The 21,091-nt window shown below is 40.1% G+C and overlaps 1 protein-coding gene across 1 annotated transcript; it reads left to right on the plus strand.

Annotated features, from left to right (window-relative positions):
• Positions 1-71: 71 nt before the first annotated feature.
• Positions 72-20,863, plus strand: CEP97 (centrosomal protein 97). The gene is made up of 11 exons (XM_082043615.1): positions 72-281; positions 2,860-3,002; positions 4,316-4,474; positions 4,884-4,985; positions 5,371-5,484; positions 8,816-8,982; positions 9,637-9,801; positions 11,527-11,660; positions 12,180-12,933; positions 13,998-14,073; positions 14,786-20,863. Exons 1-11 carry the CDS (start codon positions 227-229, stop codon positions 15,494-15,496), a joined length of 2,580 nt encoding a protein of 859 aa, XP_081899741.1. The 5' UTR covers positions 72-226; the 3' UTR covers positions 15,497-20,863.
• Positions 20,864-21,091: the final 228 nt, after the last annotated feature.

Here is a 21,091-nt window from a genome sequence, read left to right on the forward strand (position 1 = left end):
GGCGGGCAGCGCCTGCCCAGCCGGAGGGGCAGGGGGTGGGGGGTCGTACGGGATCGCTCAAGCCGGCCAGACTTTGCACTGTTCGGTTAAAATCTCGCTAGGCGGTTCCATATGTGGGACCTGCCATCCTACCGAGAATAAAAGACACAGTTTTCTGGTCAAGGAAGCGAGGCAGCCAATCGGCGTCCAGCACTCGGTTGCCTGGCGGTGTTAGCAAGCGGGAAGAATGTCGGCGACGGGGGTTGCGGCGAGGACCGAGGCTGTCTCACCGGCTGCAGGGGGTAAGGGGAGCACCCAAGGCAGCGAGCCTACCGGGGGCTGCGCGGCCGGGTTGCGGGTGTTGCGGGCCGGCGGGGGTTTGTTTGGGTGTCCGTTGTGTGGCGCTGAGCGGCGGGGGCGCGCAGTGCGCTGTGGGAGCTGTAGTGCGGACAGTGCGAAGCGGTCGCAGCGGGCGCGGGATTCGGACTACAAATCCCGAAAACCCCCGCGGCCCTCCATGTGTGATGGGGAGACTCGGCTGAGGGGGAGCTGCGGAGGTAGGGGTGCGCCCCCTCCTGTCGGGGATTAGGGGGCAGCTTGGCTGCTCTCCTCTTTGCTCTCCGTGTTTCTCCGCGCATACAGCCGGCACGTGAGGTCCCCAGGTAGGGCTGGAAGCGGTCAGGCCAGTGAGGGGACGAGGAGACTGGTGTGGAGTGCAGCCCGTCATCAGGGACAGGGTCGCCACCCAGCAACCTGTTTGGGTCCGGGCATGGACGGAGCGTGCAGATAAGGGCTGTTCATCCTGCTGAGTCCTGGGCACCTGACCAGGGATTTGCTCACAGTCTTGTAGAAGGTAGGCCAGGAGCTGAAATATGGCCCTTTTTTCTTACAGTAGAGTGTACAGAGGTCTTGGGAGGCAAAGAGTGGGCAGTTTTTTTCTTTCTGTAGCCGAGTCTGAAAGGATGGTGTGTTATAATGGCAGGTCTGTGTGCAGGTCTGGCTTTGAAGGCTTAAAGGCTCAGTAAGTGTACATAGCTGCTATGTGAGTAATATGCAGCTCTGAAACTCTTTTCCTGGGTACTGAGAACCTATTAGGAAAATCTAATTTCCAAAATGTTATACCAATTAGTCTTTATGGTATGAAATCATGTTAACTTTCTTAATAAAGATATATATAGATATAGTTCATGCTGTATGCTGAGTAGTCATGCTTTAGAAGGCAAGCTAAAGGACCCCAGCAAGGAGGAGAAGGACAGGCCCCCTTCAACTAGGGACCTTTGCTTCTCCAAGGCCCCCAAAAAGGATACCCCTGGACAACCAAGATAGTGCCAGCATAAGTAACTATAGCAAGACTGACTTCAGGGATGTCTAGATCAATAGAGAAGAAGGTGCATGATGACACTACAGAACTGTAGTTTTTTTGCAAGTGGTTGTGTGTGTGTGTGTGTGTTAAGTAGCAATTAGTCAAATCATGTTGTACCTGAATGCTTGAAAGGTATAAGAACCTCGTGTAAGACTACATTCTGGGGGCCCCAGTTTGAATGGGGCACTGCATGTGCATGAATACAAGGATTATTCTTGTGATTCTGTACTGTGGGTCTTAACCACTCTCCTTGGTGGGCATGGCCCCATTGTGAAATTTTGTATCAAGCATTTGGATAAATGGGAAGATGCAAGATTTCCCTGCTTAGTTAAAGTGACCAAGTGATTATAGAGCTGACTACTTAAGTAAGAAACATACGGTGCCTTCTCCCTGAACGTGCAAAGGCAGGAGTGTGACTCTTTCTGGTGCTGCTGGCTCTGCATTGCTGGTCTTCAGAGATCTTCAGATGGCTGTGGATTTGAGAAGCAATGGATATGTAATAAATGTCATCAGAGATGCTTCTTAGAAAAGCGTATACTCTAGCTGGCAAAATGGTACACCAAAAATGTGTGTCTCCATCCTTAACATAACCAAACCCTGCAAACTATAAGAATATTCATATGAAGTGCACATTAGGGTAAGAACACTATTCTGGAATGTGCTACTTGAAAAGGCAGCATTATTCACTGAGCAGATAGTAAGAGAAGAAGCACTATAACAGAGGCTTAATGTGTGAAAATTATTATTAGCAAGTGTCTTCGTGGGTACCCGGTGATTCATGTTCCCTGTAGATGGCAAATGTTTTCCTTTTAGCTTTTTATAGTAACAAGTTTTGTACAGAACACTTTAATTGTGTGTTCTGTTAGTTAAATGATATGCTAGCATATTTACAATTTACTCCTGCCCAACTATCACCCATACTGTAGTATGGCTATATGAATTGGGTCTTTGTTCTGACTTTTCACGAGGCACTTTGCTGGAATAGCCTATCAATACAATTTGGGGACACATGCACCAAAATTCCAAGATGAGATTCACTCAAGGATTTGGCCTGTGAAGCCCTGGAGTGGAATCTTTGGCTCAAAATTAGACACATTCCCTACCCATTAAGCTAAGATAAACATTTAGGATTAGGTTTTGCAGCAGCCAAACTGCTAAAAGGAAGTATGTCTTAAAATATCTGATAGCAAGTTTTAAATAGAGGACTGAATATTAAGTTCATGTCTTCTCTGAAGCATCCGACTTCTGTCAACAGAGGGTTGTCAGTTTCTGTTTCACAGGCTGAAACATCTGCTTTGAGTTTGAACCTAGAGCGCACTTTCAAAAAAAAAAAAAAAGAGATGTAGGCTAATAATATTTGGCTAACGATATTTTTCCTTTGAAATACAGAGGATCTGTTACTGACTGTCCTGAATTCTTTACTGGGACGGGGCCTGGAATCCGTATCTTCCGGTCACTGGACCAGTTAGTCTAATGTGTTTGGTTTTTTTTTTTTCCCCTTTCCTTTTTCTTTGGAGGTTTGGTAGTCAACTGGTCAGGTCAAGGATTGCAAAAACTGGGCCCAACCTTACCCTGTGATGCTGATACTCATACTCTGATTCTGGACAAAAACCAGATAATTAAATTGGAACACTTGGAGAAATGCAGGAATCTGATGCAGGTCAGTGTTACTTGACTTGGATTTGCTATGAAATAATGGTACTGGGATGCTAATTAAAATACTCCTGCTTTAAGGCCATATTATATAATTGAAGTATATTAGCAGTTGCTGTCTTCCTAGGAAAATAAATGATGGTTAACTAAAATAGAAAGCTTTGTTTTCAGTGTAACTCTACAGTTGATAGTGGGGGAGGCTGTATTGCTAGTTACCTAGGTAACTGAAAATGAACTAAATAAATCCTAATGGGGGCGTGTCATAAGAACACTTATAAAACTCATCGATAACCCATTTTTTCATACTTCTTAGCTTTTGAATAATCGAGCTTTGTGACCTTAAAATAATTTTGTTTTGTCTTTCCTCTCTGTAATTGTAAGCATCCAGACATGCATACAGAACTCTACTCTCCATTTGGATTTCAGAACTCTTCACAGAAGGGAGAGGATTAATAGCCTTAATTTATGAGAAGAAAAAAAGCAATTGTGGATTAGGTTCAAATAGAAAAATAGCAAATAAGAAAATGTGAAGGTGGAGGGTTCTGTGTAGACTTGTTAATGTATTGAGTCATGTAGCCCCTGATGTTGTTAGTACTTAGCCTTAATTTTAGTACTAGCAGCAGTCCATTTAAGTTTGTGAGGGTATTGGGTGCTTGCAAAAATCTGAGTATTAATCCTTCTGGGGCAAAGCTTTACATGTCCATGTTAATTTTCATGAAAAGTGGCTCCAGATAGACTTTGAAGTCACCTAGCAGCCTCTAGAGACAAGTTAAACTGAGATGGGAGAGGTGGGGTTTGTTGCTACAACAAACCTTCACCAGTCTGCCAGCTTGGTGTTCATGTTATTAATGTGTACGTTTAATCAGGGCTTATCCTTTAAAAAGTGATTTACAGTACTATTAGCACAGGACCTTTTTGAGAATCATATGAAATATACTTTGTCCTCTGCCATCTTGACATTAAGTATGATTTTTACACTGGGGATGGTGAAACAGTTTACACAATGATTTGGCAATTGTGATTTTAAAATTTTATTTTCCTATGATGTAATTCCTCATTCATTCTCCTTTATTCAGCTGTTGCTAGGAGGATTTGCTCTTAAGTTTGCAGAGTGAGGTGTGAAGACTGCTCTCTTTGATCAGTAGTTCACTTCATGGCCCTTGCAGTTTTTTATGTCTGTGTTATTTGCTTGAAAATGGAATTTGTAGATTGAATAAATTCTTGTTGGATTAGATTTTTAACCATTGAAAATAAAAGCCTGTTCTGTCTGTGCAGCTTAATAGTTAAAACTATTTATTTTATTTGTGTGTCAATCTGCAGCTCTCTGTAGCAAACAATCGTTTGGTGCGAATGATGGGTGTAGCAAAACTGACTAAGCTCCGGGTGCTAAACTTGCCTCACAATAGTATTGGGTACGTGGAAGGGCTGAAGGATTTGGTGCACCTGGAATGGCTGAACTTAGCAGGAAATAACCTTAAGGTAAAGTATTTAGTCTTAACACATTTTCCAGAAGCTAGTGTTGCAGAAGTTTTGAAAATGCTGCAAAGAAATCTGAATATGTTTCTGATTTTGATTTGAACAAGTATTGAAGTTTTGTGTCTACTGGTTTAGGAAACAGAAGAGGGCAACTTTTGGACAAGAATTTTCGGGGGTGGGGAGGAAAAAAAAAAAAAAGAAGGTTTACTATCAAAATGTAATGAGAATTGGGAATTAGTTCCCAAACTAGGAAAAGAGTTATCTGTAAAATGAAAGTGTGTGCACACATGTTTTTCATTTTGGGTTACCGGTGCTTTTTAGCTTTCAAAATAATTTATAATTATTGTTCTCTGATTTTATTTAATGACTAAAAAAGAGTTACTGTGAGTAATTGACTTCTTTGTTTTTGTAGGCCATTGAACAAATCAACTCCTGTCTATCTCTTCAGCATCTTGATTTGTCAGACAATAACATAGCTCAATTAGGCGATCTTTCCAAGCTTACGTCACTGAAGGTAGATGCTATTTTATTTCTCTTTTTGTTACATTCTTTGCATAAAGAAATTTTTGTTGAAAATTGCTGCCTTTTAAAGCATTCATTATTCAAACACTAGCTCTTAAAGCATTATAATTAATCACTATAATTTCTAGTGGGAAGCATGTGAGAATTATTTTTTTTTAACTGTGAGTATACTTCAGCTCTGCATTTTAAAATGAGAAGGTTTTGCTCTAAAATACAAAAGTTAGGGATTTTTTTTTCTGGGATAAACAAAAGTAATTGTGATGATACTAGAAAGCCTTAATTAGTTGTTTTGTGTGTATTGTGCAGGTATTGCCTGAATAAAAATTGTGGGGATTTTGAACGAACATACATTTCATCACTGTATGTTTATTTTATAGACTCTGTTGCTACATGGAAATATTATAACTTCACTTCGCACTGCCCCTGTTTGCCTACCTCAGAATCTGACTGTTTTTTCTCTGGCAGAAAATGAAATCAGAGACTTAAATGAGGTAAGATATAGAAGATATATCACCTTGTCTTTAAGCAGACTGAAAGCAGATAGCTGGATAATTCTTTTGAGGATGTAACTGAAGATGGGCACTCTTCTTTGAAACAACCCATGTTCATAGAAGTAACTTTTAGTAGTTTATATGTAATAACTATACTTGCATTACCCACATGAGCTAGGTGATACCTTTTAAAATTTGTCCTTGAAAGACACTTAGCCTTTTTTATTTTGTTTTTATATTATTCAAGGATGTCAGAAGTATGCTTTAAGGACTAAATTCGTGGAGAGCTTTTCATGATTATCTGAAGGTTGAAGGCTGAGCTGATTAATTGCTGCAAAGGGTTTCTGCAGCCGCTGTGGCTGCAGAGGTTTGAGTTGTAGCAGAGGTTTGAGTTGTGCTTGTTGCAACTGAATGTTTTTGGACTCGTGTCTTGTTTAACCTATTTCTCAAATGCTATATAAGAGAAACAAATATTGTACCTGATATTTTTACCTTTGTTGTGTTGTTTGGGGTTTTAAAAATATAAGTAGCACCCAAACCTGTCAGTTGGGCTTCCATGTTGGAAGAAAAATCTTATTTTGGTAATGCATTTCTCTTCAAAACAGGACAGGGTTTCTCCAGCCTTTTGGCTTACCTTTTTATTTTTTTTTTTTTTTGGTCAAAATCTCAATGCCTACTGTAGTGAACTGGATTCATAGAAATACTGTACTTTTCACAGAATCACAGGATGCTAGGGATTGGAAGGGACCTCGAAAGATCATCTAGTCCAGTCCCCCTGCCAGAACAGAAACACCTGGATGAGGTTACACAGGAATGTGTTCAGGCAGGTTTTGAATGTCTTCAGAGAAGGAGACTCCACAACCTCCCTGGGCAGCCTGTTCCAGTGTTCTGTCACCCTCACCGAGAAGAAGTTTCTTCTCATATTTAAGTGGAACCTCTTGTGTTCCAGTTTGTACCCATTGCCCCTTGTCTTACCATTGGTTGTCACCGAGAAGAGCCTGGCTCCATCCTCATGACACTCACCCTCTACATATTTATAAACATGAATGAGGTCACCCCTCAGTCTGCTCTTCTCCAAACTAAAGAGACCCAGCTCCCTCAGCCTTTCCTCATAAGGGAGATGCTCCACTCCCTTAATCATCTTTGTTGCCCTGCGCTGGACTCCCTCCAGCAGTTCCCTGTCCTTCTTGAACTGAGGGGCCCAGAACTGGACACAATATTCCAGATGTGGTCTCACCAGGGCGGAGTAGAGGGGGAGGAGAAGGGCTCTCAACCTACTAACCACCCCTCTTCTAATACACCCCAGGATGCCATTGGCCTTCCTGGCCACAAGGGCACAGTGCTGGCTCATGGTCGTCCTGCTGTCCACCAGGACCCCCAGGTCCCTTTCCCCTACACTGCTCTCTAACAGGTCGTTCCCCAACTTATACTGCAACCTGGGGTCGTTCCTGCCCAGATGTAGGACTCTACACTTGCCCTTGTTGTATTTCATTAAATTTTTCCCTGCCCAACTCTCCAGCCTGTCCAGGTCTCGCTAGATGGTGGCACAGCCTTCTGGCGTGTCAGCCACTCCTCCCATCTTGGTGTCATCAGCAAACTTGCTGACAGCGCACTTTGTTCCCTCATGCAAGTCATTGATGAATATATTGAATAGTATTGGTCCCACCAGTACTGACCCCTGAGGCACTCCACTAGATACAGGCCTCCAACTAGACTCTGCCCCTTTGACCACAACTCTCTGGCTTCTTTCCTTCAGCCAGTTCACAGTCCACCTCACTACCCGATCATCCAGACCACACTTCAGCAGTTTAGCAGCAAGGATGCTGTGGAAGACAGTGGCATATGCTTTACCAAAATCAAGGTAGACCACATCCGCTGCTTTGCCATCATCTATCCACCTGGTTATGTCCTCATAAAAGGCTATGAGGTTGGTTAAACATGACTTCCCCTTGGTGAAGCCCTGTTGACTGCCCCTAATGTGACCCTTTTATCCTTGGTGCCATTTCAAGGCATATCAAGGATAAGTTGTTCCATCAGTTTCCCAAGGATGGAGGTGAGGCTGACCGGTCTATAGTTAGCCAGGTCCTCCTTCTTGCCCTTTTTGAAGACTGGAGTGACATTTGCTTTTTTCCAGTCTTCAGACATCTCTCACGTTCCCCACGACATGGCAAAAATGATGGAAAGTGGCCTAGCAATGACCTCAGCCAGCTCTCTCAGCACCTGTGGGTGCATCCCAGCTGGACCCATGGATTTGTGGATATCCAGATTGATTAATTGCTCCCTAGCCCAGTCCTGATCAACCAAGGCAGACTCCTCCATTGTCCTGACTTCCTCTGGGGCCTCAGCGGTACAGGGCTCCTCAGGACAGCCTCTGGCAGTGTAGACAGACAAAGAAGGCATTCAGTAACTCTGCCTTCTCTGTATCTTCTGTCACCAGGGCACCTGCCTCATTCATCAGTGGGCCTACATTGCCTCTAGTGTTGGCTTTATCTGCCATGTATTTGAAGAAGCTCTTTCTGTTGTCCTTGACGCCTCTTGCAAGGCTTAATTCTGAGGAGACCTTAGCTTTCCTAGTTGCCTCCCTACATCCTTTGACAACAGCCTTATATTCTTCCCAAGTGGCCAGCCTCTCCTTACATGATTTGTAAACTTTCCTCTTCCACTTGAGTTTGCCCAGCAGTTCCCTGTCTAACCAAGCAGGTCTCCTTGCTCTCTTTCTTGACTTCCTACGTGTCGGGATGCTCTGATCTTGGAAGAAGCAGTCCCTGAATGCTAACCAACTATCTTGGGCCCGTTTATCTTCAAGTACACTTTCCCACGGGATTTCCCTAGCAATTGCTTGAAAAGGCCAAAGTTTGCCCTGCTGAAGTCCAGGGTTACAATTCTGCTTGCTATTCTGTTCCTGCCACAGGAGATCCTGAACTCCACCATTTCATGGTCGCTGCAACCAAGGCAGCCCTCAACCTTTACCACTTCAACGAGACCCTCCTTGTTAGTGAGGATGAGATCCAGCAGCGCTCCTCTCCTAGTTGGCTCATCCACCATTTGCATCAGGAAGTTTTCTATACATAAAGCGTCATTCCTAGATTTTTAGAGAAGCTATTACTTTCCAAGGGCTATAGTACTTACAGGAGAATTATGTGGAAAATAGCAGTAGTTTATAGAAGGTCCTTTGAAGATGTTCATGTTCAAAAAGCAAATGTGATTTTCAGTGTATTTGTAATTATGTTGGTTTGTGTGAGATGTCTAGCTGCAACTGGGATAAATATGATCTATTCTGTAAACATTTAATGGGTCTGTTCAGTTAACAAATATGTCTTGTTTTCTCAAGGTTTCTTTCCTGGCCTCTCTTCGTCAATTGGAACAGTTGTCGATTATGAACAATCCTTGTGTGATGGCCACACCTTCTGTCCCTGGCTTTGACTACAGGCCATATATTGTCAGCTGGTGTCTGAACCTTAAAGTTCTCGATGGATATGTGATTTCTCAGAAGGAAAGGTGACATAATAGTATTAAATCTCAAAGGTTATTAAATAAGTTTGGCTAAGCTGAAATAGCATTTTTATATAATGAAAAAAATTGAGAAGTGCTAATGATCTGAAATTCTGTTTGTCTTGCTAATGACCGTATGAGATACAGGCCAATTAACATTGTTGCTTTTGCTAAATTTTTCATCTGTTGCACTGTTATTACTATTTAAGAAAGCAAGTGTATTTAAGTAGCAGTGTAAAGTTAAGTTTCTGTTGTGTTACTCACTTCACAGCAGCACTTTTACAAAGCAGAACTGTGGTAGCAAGTTATCAGTGATATCCCTTCCAAGCTTACAGCCTCTGACTTTGCAGAATGAGACAATCAACAGACATTAAAGCTGTTGTCATGGGGGAAGCTGAAATGGGCCTTTCTAGATGTGGCATTTTTTTTATCAGGCAATTATTGTGCTCAAATCACGTGTTGCTTTGTTTCATCAACGCTTATAAGAGGGAATACTTTATTCTGGGAATGAAATTCGCAGTTCCTCTGGGCACTGCACATGTTCCAACTTTTTGTTTTGTAGATTAGCTCTTAGGTACCCACTAGAAGAACAGGAGTCAAAGGAGAGTTAGGAGTTTTATGCCATGCATTAATGGTGATCATTTTCCCCCTTTCTAACAGTTTGAAAGCAGAATGGCTCTACAGTCAAGGTAAAGGAAGATCCTATCGACCTGGGCAGCATGTTCAGCTAGTTCAATACCTGGCTACTGTTTGTCCTCTTATATCTACATATGGTCTCCAGACTGAAGAGGATGCCAAACTGGAAAAAATACTGAGTAAGCAAAGGTGAGAACTTCTTGTTTCTCTCCTGTTAGTGAGTGTAATTGAGAACGTATTTATGTGTCTTATGATGTGTTAGATATAAGATTTCCTTTTAAGTATTTCAAAGCAACAGTAAGAGCAGGAGATGGGAAGAGTAACGGAGGTGTGAGATGTGTCCCAGAGGGGAATGCAAGAAAAGACCGCAGCAGTAGGAGTGTATTTCTGCTTGCTAGGGCACCTAGGGGCAAATTCTCTATTTTTCATTCTGTGCTCTGTAGGACATGGAAGGTGATTTGTGTTAGGACTGTGATTAAAGTAAACAGACTACCTACTGAGATTTATTTTTTTTTTTGCCATGGAGAGTGAGGAAAACCTGAAAAAGGAGCTTGGATTAACTTTCGATCTAATTATAAATGAAAGCTATTGTGGCACACTGGAGTATTGGCCATTTTTTTTTTGTTGTTTGTGTGTTCTTTCTTGGTTTTAAAGTTAAGATTGTCCTTTGAGGGACACTGTTTTCTGTGATGCCCTTGATGATCTCTGTTATGTGGCACCTTGGATCTGTCAGCAGAGGCCTCTCTAGAGCCTGCTATTATAGTTCTGCCAGCAGTACCTGTTTTGCCAAGATCTATGCAAGTAGATGGGGAAAGTTACTGTGATGCCCTTTACTCCCATAAAAAGGTGAACTAATTGTGATTAAAAGCCAGAAGATGTAATAATACAGGACCTATTGACAGACTAGAGCAGAAGACTCAGCTCAAAGGAGCAGGCTATGTAAGTGGCTTAGTGTGGGTAGAAAATTGGGTAACAAAAGTGTTAGGGTAAGCAGAAAGCTGGCATCTCATCGAAAGGGCTGAAAGCTTGGGAGCATCTGGAAGGAGCTACTGTATACTTTGTCAGTGTAGATCGATCTCCAGGAGGAAATTATAGAAAAGTTGGGGCCATTTCAGAGGAGAAGGTACAAGAAAAGCATATTGACATTGGAGTTTCTAGCTAAGCACTCTGACATTCACATGATGTTTCTGGGGAAAATTCAGGAAGTTGGCTTGCAAAATGTAACTCCTTAAAAACTAAAAAAACATCAGAAAAACACTCTCACCAAAAAATACACCCCTCAAAATCCCCACCCATAAATATATACATATATGCACATATATACATGATTTATAAGGCAGTTTGGCTTGACCTCTACCTCATGATCTTTGAATTCAGCTGGGCTGAAACAACCTGTGTGTTTCCTCAGTTTGTAACAGATTTTTATTTTTGTGGCAGTGTTTGATTTGCATGAGGATTTTGTACCTTTAGTAACAGGAGACCCTTCCCTTGATTCAGTCATTTTCAAAGGTAGAAGACACTTCCTTCATTCCTCAAACTCCTCTACACATACAAGCGTGATGTGTCCCAGAGCAGACACTTAAAATAACTGCGTGCCTCTTTTGTGCGTAGAAACACTTCATGGTTTTCAGTCTGTAATCAGAATTGCCTGTTGTTGTGGTTTGTTTGGTTTTTTTTTTTTAATACATGTAACGAGGAAAAAAGGGCAGGAGGAAGGGGAACAGGAGCAGTTTGTGCATCCCCTGCTCTGTGAATAGTCCTGTTAGTGTCTCGTGGGTGTAGGGGTCTGCATAACTAGCCCCTTGTTTAGAATGGTTTGATCACTTCTTTCCTTTAAAGTAGTTGATAGTTTTTTAGGTGTCTTCTGTACTAAGAAAGTTTAAAATATAAAATCTGTTCGAACTCTGTGCTTAGGCTCCACCAGAGGCAGTTGATGCATCAAAACCAAAATGAAGGACTACCTACGTCTTCTACTCCCAACAAAACACTGCCAGTTACTTTTGAACACAGCAGTCCAGCCCAGCCACCACAGATAGTTCTTGAAAGTGGTAAGAAGCCAGTCTGCACTTGTGATCTAACCTGTAGAATTTTTTTTTTCTTTACATGGATAACTTCATGGAGAAAATTCAGAACAGGGCCCTGTTATTATTTATTCTGTTGATTTTTGGAGATTTTCAACTGAAGTTATACTTTGTTTTCTAAAAATACATTCTATAGTTATTTATGTCTTGAAATACTAGTAAAATTGTTAGGTGAAAAACACGATCCAATAAACTAAAGAGTTATTACTTGGACTGTGCCATCTGATAGAAGTGTAACTTCTTCAGGGGAAAGCAGTTTGTGCAATTTACTGTATGCAGTATTTGCAAAGTTTGTGGATGTCACAGTGATACATATTTATTGTCCTTATCGTTATATAGAAATAAAGCTTATCATTACTAGCATTTTACATCTTCTTACACACCTGGGTTCTAACTACCTGAAACAAATTGTGAGTCTTCCCTATGTATTAAATTATGTTATTGAAATACTATGACACTCTTGAATGTTACTTTCTGCCTGTCTAGAACCTATCATCCAGAAGAATTCTTGGGTTGGACCGAGCGGAAATGATGATCATTCCTATGCAGTAAAGAACACTTTTCTTCTTGAAAGAAGATTTCACAAGGAGCTATACCTTGAAGATATACAGACAGATGAAGACAAACTAAACAGCAGCCTTTTATCCTCAGAGTCTACTTTCATGCCAGTTGCTTCAGGATTATCTCCTGTGTCTCCCACTTCAGACCTGAAGCTACATGGAATCAGTTTGGGCTCAGAAGATTATGATGACACAGTGATCGAATGTATTGGAGATGTTAATAGTGGAGAAACAGCTGACAAGCAAGAAGCTTCATGTGTTACAGGAGAGAGCTCGAGCAGAGCAGTGGGAAGTGTGGAAACTCAAGAGAATATCAAAGAGAGTGGGCTGTTGCCTTCTGATCCAGCAACAGCTAGCCTGACTGCTAACACTAGCAACTGTTCAGCATCCTCTGAAGACCAAGTTCTGCGCAGTCACCCCAGCACCTCAGTAGGTGCTGAATCAGGGGTTACAACTCTCTGTCCTGATCAGATGACAGTAGAAAGTTCAGGTTCACCAGTTGTTGTTGATCAAGGTGCAGCTGAACTGCAAAGAATGACCAAAGCAGCTACCAAGCTTCAAGCCTGCTGGAGAGGATTTTACACGAGGAACTACCATCCACGAGCCAAGGAAGTGCGTTATGAAATTCGACTAAACAGAATGCAGGAGCACATCATTTACTTAACTGATGAAGTAGAAAAGTAAGTTGGGGTCGTGCTGTGTATTTTCAAATCTGAGTGACTATAACCATCATTCCAGCATACCTCAGAACAGTTATAAATGTGTCTTGATATAAATACAGCAGAACCTAGCATTGGTAATATGAAACTCTGATTACAGTAAAGTGTTGGTTCCTGTAAGATAAGCACAGTTATGCACATAAATGTTCATACTCTCAAAGTGCCTTCCCTGAGTGGGTTGGGTTAGAATACATTTTTTTTTATTCACGTATTAGCAGGACTTGCATGTTTCACTGCATAACCAAAAATGAAATTGCTAAGTGTGTTTTATTTTGTTTTGTTTTTCCCTCACTTGACTCTAGCAGTTACAGACTCTATAAATGAAGTGTCCATGTTGACAGTTATTCCTTTGTTTCTGGTGAAAAGAATTATCTTTGCTTTGCATGATACAATTTTAAAGTGTGATTCTGTGCTTGGTTCTGTATTTTTTTCATCCTATGAATCTATGTTTGAAAGACATCAATTTCAAAGTCCATCAATTTGTAAGATATAAATTGTGGATTTAGTTAACATCTTTTTGGATCAGCCTGGGGACTGGCAGCCCGGCTAGCTGTTTTCTATTGCTGTCACAAGGAACTAAATTTCTGTGAATCAAGCTGAGCTCTCAGTGAACCTCTAGAAACTTGCAATGCTTACACGTTATACCTACATGCAAGTGATAGCAGATGGGGAGACCATAATTTGAAATGAAGAAGCACTTTTTTTTTGGTGCAGGAAAAAGAAGCATGTCTACCTAAAATGAAGTTAGGTTCATTTTACAAAAATGCACTTAAGGTATTGGCAAGTCAATAAATGTGCTGCAGCAAAAGGAAGCAGAATCTTAATGTAGTTCTGAAAAAAGAAACTTCAAGTCAGCAGCTGAATATTGAAGGAAAGCCAGACTGCAGTACTGTCTTAATGTTAGGTTCTGTTGTATCTTTCAAAAGTACTGTTATGTAAGTAGGCATTTTTATGTATTCTCGTTGATCTCGTTACTCAAATGTTGCTTATTTAGGCTGCATAAATTTGCATGTGTGTTCTTGCAGACTAAAAAAAGAGAGAGAGGAAGATAAGATTCAGAGGCTTGTACAGGAGGAAGCTGTCAGGTTTCTTTGGAACCAGGTAAATAGTTTTAGTCCTCTTAGTTTTCTGCTTACATATGAATTTGAAAAGCACACCGTAGATCCTGAAGAGGTAGTGAATATGGTTCATTTTTTTTCCAGTGATAACTTGGGTGGCTTATGGGAATCTAATTGCTGTGTTGTTTGCTATACTGCTATTCTGAGAGGAAATAACATTCAGAAGTACTAGCACAGTAAGACTGGTTTTGTAACAAAAGGCTGAATTATAGCCTGGTGGGAGAAGGAGGACAGAATGGAAGGGAAGCTAAAGAAATGTAGCAGAATTGTGAAGAATGATGCAACTGCTAAAAGGCCAGGGCAAATGAAACTGTGACAAGCTGTGTTGCTTGTGAACAATTAATTTCTGAAGTAGAAAAGTTAATAATACATATTCTAATAAGCTATTCTTCCAAAAATAAGCATAGGTTATTTCTTAAAGGTTCCCCAGCCTTTCTGTTATTAAGAGCAGATTCCTTTTTCTTCAGGTATTTGAACTAGGAGGCTTGTGTGCTCTGTCACTGTTGGGCATCTAGATTTAAAAGTCATTATTTAACAGTGGGAAGAACATATTTTCCCTGAAGGTATAGCAAATCTTTTGTTAGTTGACTTGGTCTTAAATTTTATACTAGAACTTTGTTGCTGATAGCAAGAAATACTCTAGAAAATACTTTCTTAATTGCGTTTTATAATGAAATCCTCTCTGTATTTTACAGGTGAAGTCCCTTCAACAATGGCAGCTTTCAGTGACACAAAATTTAGGTGCCATGTGGCAACCTGAAATCCCTTCAGCCAGTACATTCTGTCCATCTGAACCGTCTGTTCAATCATCTATACTTGAGCAAGAAACCCCACCAGGTGTTAGTTCTGCTTGGTTGGTTCCAGCTGGTGATGTTCTTCAGGAAAAGTCTACATTGCATTTCCCGGATTCTGGTTTTCATTCTTCCATGGCTGATGAGACTCATGCTGGTGACTTGTGTAGCTCTGAAAAGAGTTTAACAGAAGGAACTGAGAGCTCTGTTTCAGTGGAAACTGTCAGACCATGTGGTGATCCTGTTTCTGCGTATTTTTCAGATGTAGAGGATGGCCATGGAGAGCAAAGTAAAGAGAGCTCTAGTAGCGAGCAGGACAACAGACTGTTACAACAGTATTTGAAATCTGTTCAGCAACTGGAAGAGGCTGATGAAGGGACAGATTGCAATGATGAAACAGAGGGTAGCTGGCCACAAATTGCTCTTTCAGTAGAAAGCCAAGATTATTCATCTGATGGTGTCTCTGTGGATCTTCCTCAAGACACATCTTCCCCTGCCCGAGGTGAAATCAGTCAGACACCAGAAAGCTGCAAACTGAATTCGGGAATAGTAGAAGGGAAGCAAGCAGACTGTGATTCTTCATTTCAGATGTTGCATGTTGGGATAGCTGTATAGTAGTTTCAGTTCCACAAAGGACTAGGGCTTCCATTTAACTTGTTTTTTCTTTTTGCCATTTATACAAAACTTATTTTTAATGTATGCTGTTTCAGATTTTGACTCATTTTACTAATTTATGTTTTAATTACTGTTTTGTTGATGTTGCTGAGGACTGACACTAACTATGCTAACCTGAAATCAGCAAAGTTCTCAGTGACAGTCATTATGCACTTTATTTTAAAACATAAAACTGATATCCTAATAACTGGCTTCCATTAAATTAATTCTGAAGATTGGGAATGGGCGGGGGGGGGGGAGCGGTGTTTGCTGTAAATTCACTCTGGCGAATGTGTTAGCAAGTATTTCAATTTTTTTCTTAAAAGGAGGATTGAGTTATTTCAAAGAGAAGGAAACAATATGGGAAGAAATTGAGTCAATATAGGCTGTGTGTGTGTGTATGGATGGATACAGCCTGATGAGACAGGTGAAAGCAGTTGCCTTTCAGGCTTTTTTTGACTTTAACAAGAATAGTTTGGTCAGTGTTTCAAAGATGCATTCCTTGAAACTGGTGTCTAAGTCAGTGACTTCTTTTTGTCATTTACTTGAAGCTGCTGGCTAGGAATTAGGTCATTTAGACACGCACTGAAACAAGGACTTACTGGATTCAGACCTTAGGGACCTTCAAACAAACTTTCACCTTTGTTTGCCCTGGGGTCGAATTTCCCCACTTTCTCAGGTAAGACTTAAAGTGGAACCAGCAGCAGCCTTTACTAAATACACGTTTCAAAAGGGCGTGTGATTTGGGAACATGGTTTCCAAGACTGCACTGCTGGGTTACAGCAGCAGACTTGGTGACACATCTTTTGCCTCCACCAGGATGCTAAAGTCACTGGGATTTGGATCTGCATGGCTTTCAATACATTAATGTGTTTGATGAATCACAACTACTTCTGTCTACAGGTATAAATATTAAAAGCAAATGCCATGACTTAAAACTATTCTTTGACATCAGGTTTGTTGTGTTCTTCTCTGTATGCCCAGTATTTGACATTCTGATGATAAGTAGATGAAAAGCTGTATTTCTTCCCTTTTGGCAAATGAGCTAAGTTACCTAGGCTATGGTTTCCGCTTAAACACTGGGCAAGCAATAGCATTTATATCTTGCCTAGCCATTGCTGTGTTGTTTTTTTAATGGAAAAAGATCAGGTATCTCAACATACTGCAAAAGTTGCAAGGGAAATCTGTTTTGCCATGTGATTTGTGATAGAAACTAATAAAATAGAAGTTGACATTGTGACTTCTAAAGGTTAGTTCAGTTTGCCAGTACTGTGTTTTGCAACGTGCACTGCAAGGCCAGTGTTTCAATAGTTTGCTAATATTAACTTCTCAGATACATGCATGTTATAATTCTCAGAATCTACAGGTTAACTTATGGTGCTATAGTGTCATTAAAATCAGCTGGTGCTGTTTTAAAGTGACTCTTATGGCCAGGTTACCATGTTAAATAATATAATTTTTGTAGAAGCCTTGGTTGCTTGTCTACTTTAAGTTATGAACTGAAATTTACCACTACTCAGGAGTTTGGCATGAGGCCAGTATCCGCTTGAGGCCTCAGCATAGACTTTATTTAGAATATAAATGGTGTAATGGACTTGTACCAGCCATCTGCCCAGTGGTGAAGTTCACCTTGGAAGAATAAAGCTTGCCTCTGTGTATAGAGTAGCCATCATCTCTTTTTCCCCATTCTTCAAAAAAACGAATTCTAGAGCACTGACTTCTCAAAAGAGCTGTCGCTGCAGTCAAGCTGACATTTGACTGTGCCTTGCATACATGAGAGCATTTTAAAAAAAGACACGACAACTGAGGTGGTAGATTCTTAACGTGCTATTTTTTTAACTCAGTCTAATTACAGCACACTTGTAGCATAACCATATTCATAGTTACATCATAGACCACGAGCGTGCATGGGTATCAAAAGTGGTACAGGTGCATTAATGTGTCACAACATCTAATTAACTGTGCAAAGAAGCAGGTAGTCTACACTATCATACCCTTGTCCTCTGAAGGTTCTCAACTTGGATTTAAATCTGCCATGCTTGGAGATCTCAGCAGTTCATAGGATTTGGCTCTTTGATTGTCAATCTGTTATAAAAAAAAATCTTGCGTAAACCTTTAAAAAGACTTTTTTGGGGGTTCGAGAAAAATTATTCCTCTCTATGAAACAGTGGTTGGACCTTACACTCTGGAGGCAGTGGTTAGGTATAATAAATGGTCAATTCTTTTTTGTGGCAGAGTGCTGTATTAGCATATGCAAGACCTGGAAGAAACTAGATCACTATCTTGATATTTTACTTACTGAGTGACTCTGTATTTTGCTGTTTTGTATTATTGTCACTTGTGCTGCAGGATTGAAGGGGGAAAACTTGGTGAAACTTAAACATCTCGGGCTTCCATGAAAAATTACTTACACTTCCTTTGTTATTAGGGCTTGCAAACAGAAACACAAGACGACTTATTTTAATTAGTGCCTAGGTCAACTGTTGGCTTTTTTTAACTTGCAGCCTGCATATCCGAAAGTGTTTCTATGAATGTATCGCGAACTTCGTAGCAACATATATTCAGCTGTATCTCACTTTTTTGAGGAAGCTATAAGGGATGAAAGTGTTTTGTTTTTTTTTTTAATGTTCTGAAAAGTATCTTGCATGTGGAGAAGAGGAGTTGCCTAAATATACAGAAATCACAAAGAATAATGATGTTTTAGATTAGTTTTTATGAGGTTAAGTGTAATTAGGTTGTGTATACACAAAATATTTTCATCCCAACCATTAAAATACATACGGAGAAAGACATAATGGGGGGGATAAGGAATCAAACTGGATATATACTTAAAAATGGCTTCTTTAGGTCTGTTTTGAGCTGAAAAGTCATGATATGAAAGTATCATAGTTTAATATATGGCACTACATTTAGTCTTTGTATAAGCTTTCTTAATCTAGGTATGTAATATTACTTTACCTGGATAGGGATGCACAGCTCCCTTTGGAGATGGTTGAAATTTCTTAAAGGAATTAGAAGGCCTAATATATGAAAATCCATGTCTGAAATTTTCCTGTGTTAATATTGTGTGTCTTTCAGCATTTTCCTTTTGCAAGGTTTCATATTCAACACAAGAACATACTTTGTAGGAGGAAAGCTTGTTTGTTTTAGTTTGTCCTGGGCTGACACTCCGGTGCTGATGGCAGAGATTACTAATGGTTGGTTGTCAGGCAATGTTTTCAGCTCTGCTGTCAGTACAGTTTTAGCACTGCTTTAGTTTGCTTCAGAAAAATCAACTAAATATCTCTCAGACTAATTATTTAGACTGTGCCACACAGCTGGTTTTGCCCGAAATGAGGCGGCTGGCACATGCAAACCTCTTTCAACTGGTCTATAGCAGAAATTACTCTTCTGCCTGCTTTTCTGGAGGTAGGGACAAGGGGGAAGAAGGAAATGCGTTTGTCTGCTTTTTCAGGTTTAGTCTGTGATAGCAATCATGAAAGAGTTGGTATTACCATTTCAGTTTTCTCAATTACTTTTATATTTCTTTTAATCAAGAATACATTTTCTACTGTACGTGATATTTGATAGGCACTGTTCCAGATGGTATTTAAAAGGGAAAGAATATAATGAAAGCAGGCCTGTTCACATTTTGTATCTCAAGGGTTTTTTTAAGGTGTTTGGATTGTATTGATTCCTCTCTGTTAGATAACTTCTTTACAAAAGAAAAACACAAGGCAATGCCTCATTGATGAGAGTAAATTTATATTTCTGCCTTCTTCCATGAACTGAGCTTAGTGGTCGCAACTCTGTTTTTAATACCTAAAACTGTCATTTAAATGAATGGGAGATTTAGCTGCTGAATGAATACAGCAACTGTGATGTTTGATTTTTTTTGTTGTTGTTTGTTTGTTTGTTTTATTTTTTTGATGACTGTTCCTGTGTGGTGCTATTTTCTAAACAAATTATATGTGGCAAGGGTGGAATCTTTAAAACTTACCAAAATTGGCCTAACTCTGCTTTCATTTCCTTACAAGAAGCAGGATCATTCCTAAGCTGAATCCTTGTGAACTGGCTGTCTAAATTGGGATTTTATCATATTTACATCTCTGGAAGTGTTCTTATACCACAAACCAAGAAGGCATTAAGACTGCAGATTTTATGCTGTTGCTTCTAAAACACAAATATATTTCAGCAAATACTTGAGAATGTCCTTGTTAAACTAAATTGCAAAAGCCTGTTTGTTTATAGTTAAGTTCCTTAAACCATAGATCCTACTATTTGCATGCAGCAATGTAAATAATGCACTTAGCAGCCAGTCTGTCTGTATATAGAGAACAAGTATGTGGTTTTTTTCTCAATAATATTTGTATGTCATTGAGCTTGCAAATTGTTCCTGTTTTTTATGGATTTGTATATGTTGTCTGTAGAACACAAATCTTAATTTCTACTTCTAGCAGGTGGTTTGAACAAAAAAATGAAAGATACATTCCTTGGAGACTACCTGGGTACTTTTCACTGGACTTGAAATTACAGTGTGTGTCTCGCATAAATACACTTTTTCCTGAGAGGATAGAATTGTAGCATTTAGCGGAGACTGGCTAAATGACAATAAAATGTAAAAACTGGTCAGTTCCCCTGCTTTTAGCTGGTATAAAAGAGACTTGGTGTTTTTCATGTTGTATTAACTTTTTTTCCTTGAGGACTGTGCCATCCAAATAAGTAAGCAGCACGTATTCATGAAGTCTTTCAGAAAGTCTTTTTTCATAGTTACAGTTTGTTTTGATTTCCACCCCACCTCTTGTTTGGCTTTCTAGGACAAGTTACTGAGAAACACTTGCATTCTGTAGGCCTGCCAAAAAGTTGGGACTTTCTGTCTATTTTTAAGTGCTTTCTTTATGTTGGTAGTAGAAGAAGCACAGGATCCTTTACTTGCAAAAGCATAAAACAGTATTTATCAGGAAAGGTGCTTTATCTCTTGGGAAGTGCCACGCCAAATTTTATTGTGTAAGAGCTCTCATTAAGAAACTTTTTTTCGAGCTTCATTACATTTAGAAGTGTATGGGCCAAATTCACCTGTAGCATAATTCTACTGAATCAAATTTTTTTTTGAGTCTTTCACAGTAGTATTCTACCTCTAAACTAGAATCTGGAAAAAAAGAACAATTAGGCAATGTTTTGTCTTTCTACTTCTCACTATTTTCTGTAAAGAATGGTGGGTGGTTAAACTGGTACAGTTCGTATATTTTCTATAAGTGTGTACATTTCTGGACTTATTGTTTCTTAAATATTTTGTTTGTATCTCTGAGTTTTGAATTTCAAATAAATTATTTGTACGTTTATTGAAAACATTAATTTGTACTTGGTCCTGGCTCTTACAGCTAATGGTCATTGTCTTAGCAGTGGAGGGCCAGCTCTTTTGGAGATAAAAAGTTTAGAAATACAAGACAGTGGTGGCAAGGTAAGCGGGAACATTCCTGACTTGGTGCAGCTGCGGCACCTAATGGCCGCAGGGTCCATGTTGGAGGCAGTAGGAGTGTGGGTAGGGCACCTGTAATTTACGCACCGATGGATCGT

Source organism: Streptopelia decaocto, assembly GCF_964273445.1.
Source record: "Streptopelia decaocto genome assembly, chromosome: 1".
Lineage (NCBI taxonomy): Eukaryota > Metazoa > Chordata > Aves > Columbiformes > Columbidae > Streptopelia > Streptopelia decaocto.

What these genes read in the sequence shown, in the direction of transcription:
- CEP97 (XM_082043615.1), top strand. Translation starts at nt 227, where the DNA reads ATGTCGGCGACGGGGGTTGCGGCGAGGACCGAGGCTGTCTCACCGGCT. An exon ending in TGTCTCACCGGCTGCAGGGG is followed by an intron (nt 282 to 2,859) that starts GTAAGGGGAGCA and finishes TTTTCTTTGGAG; the next exon opens with GTTTGGTAGTCAACTGGTCA. An exon ending in ACAGATAGTTCTTGAAAGTG is followed by an intron (nt 11,661 to 12,179) that starts GTAAGAAGCCAG and finishes CTGCCTGTCTAG; the next exon opens with AACCTATCATCCAGAAGAAT.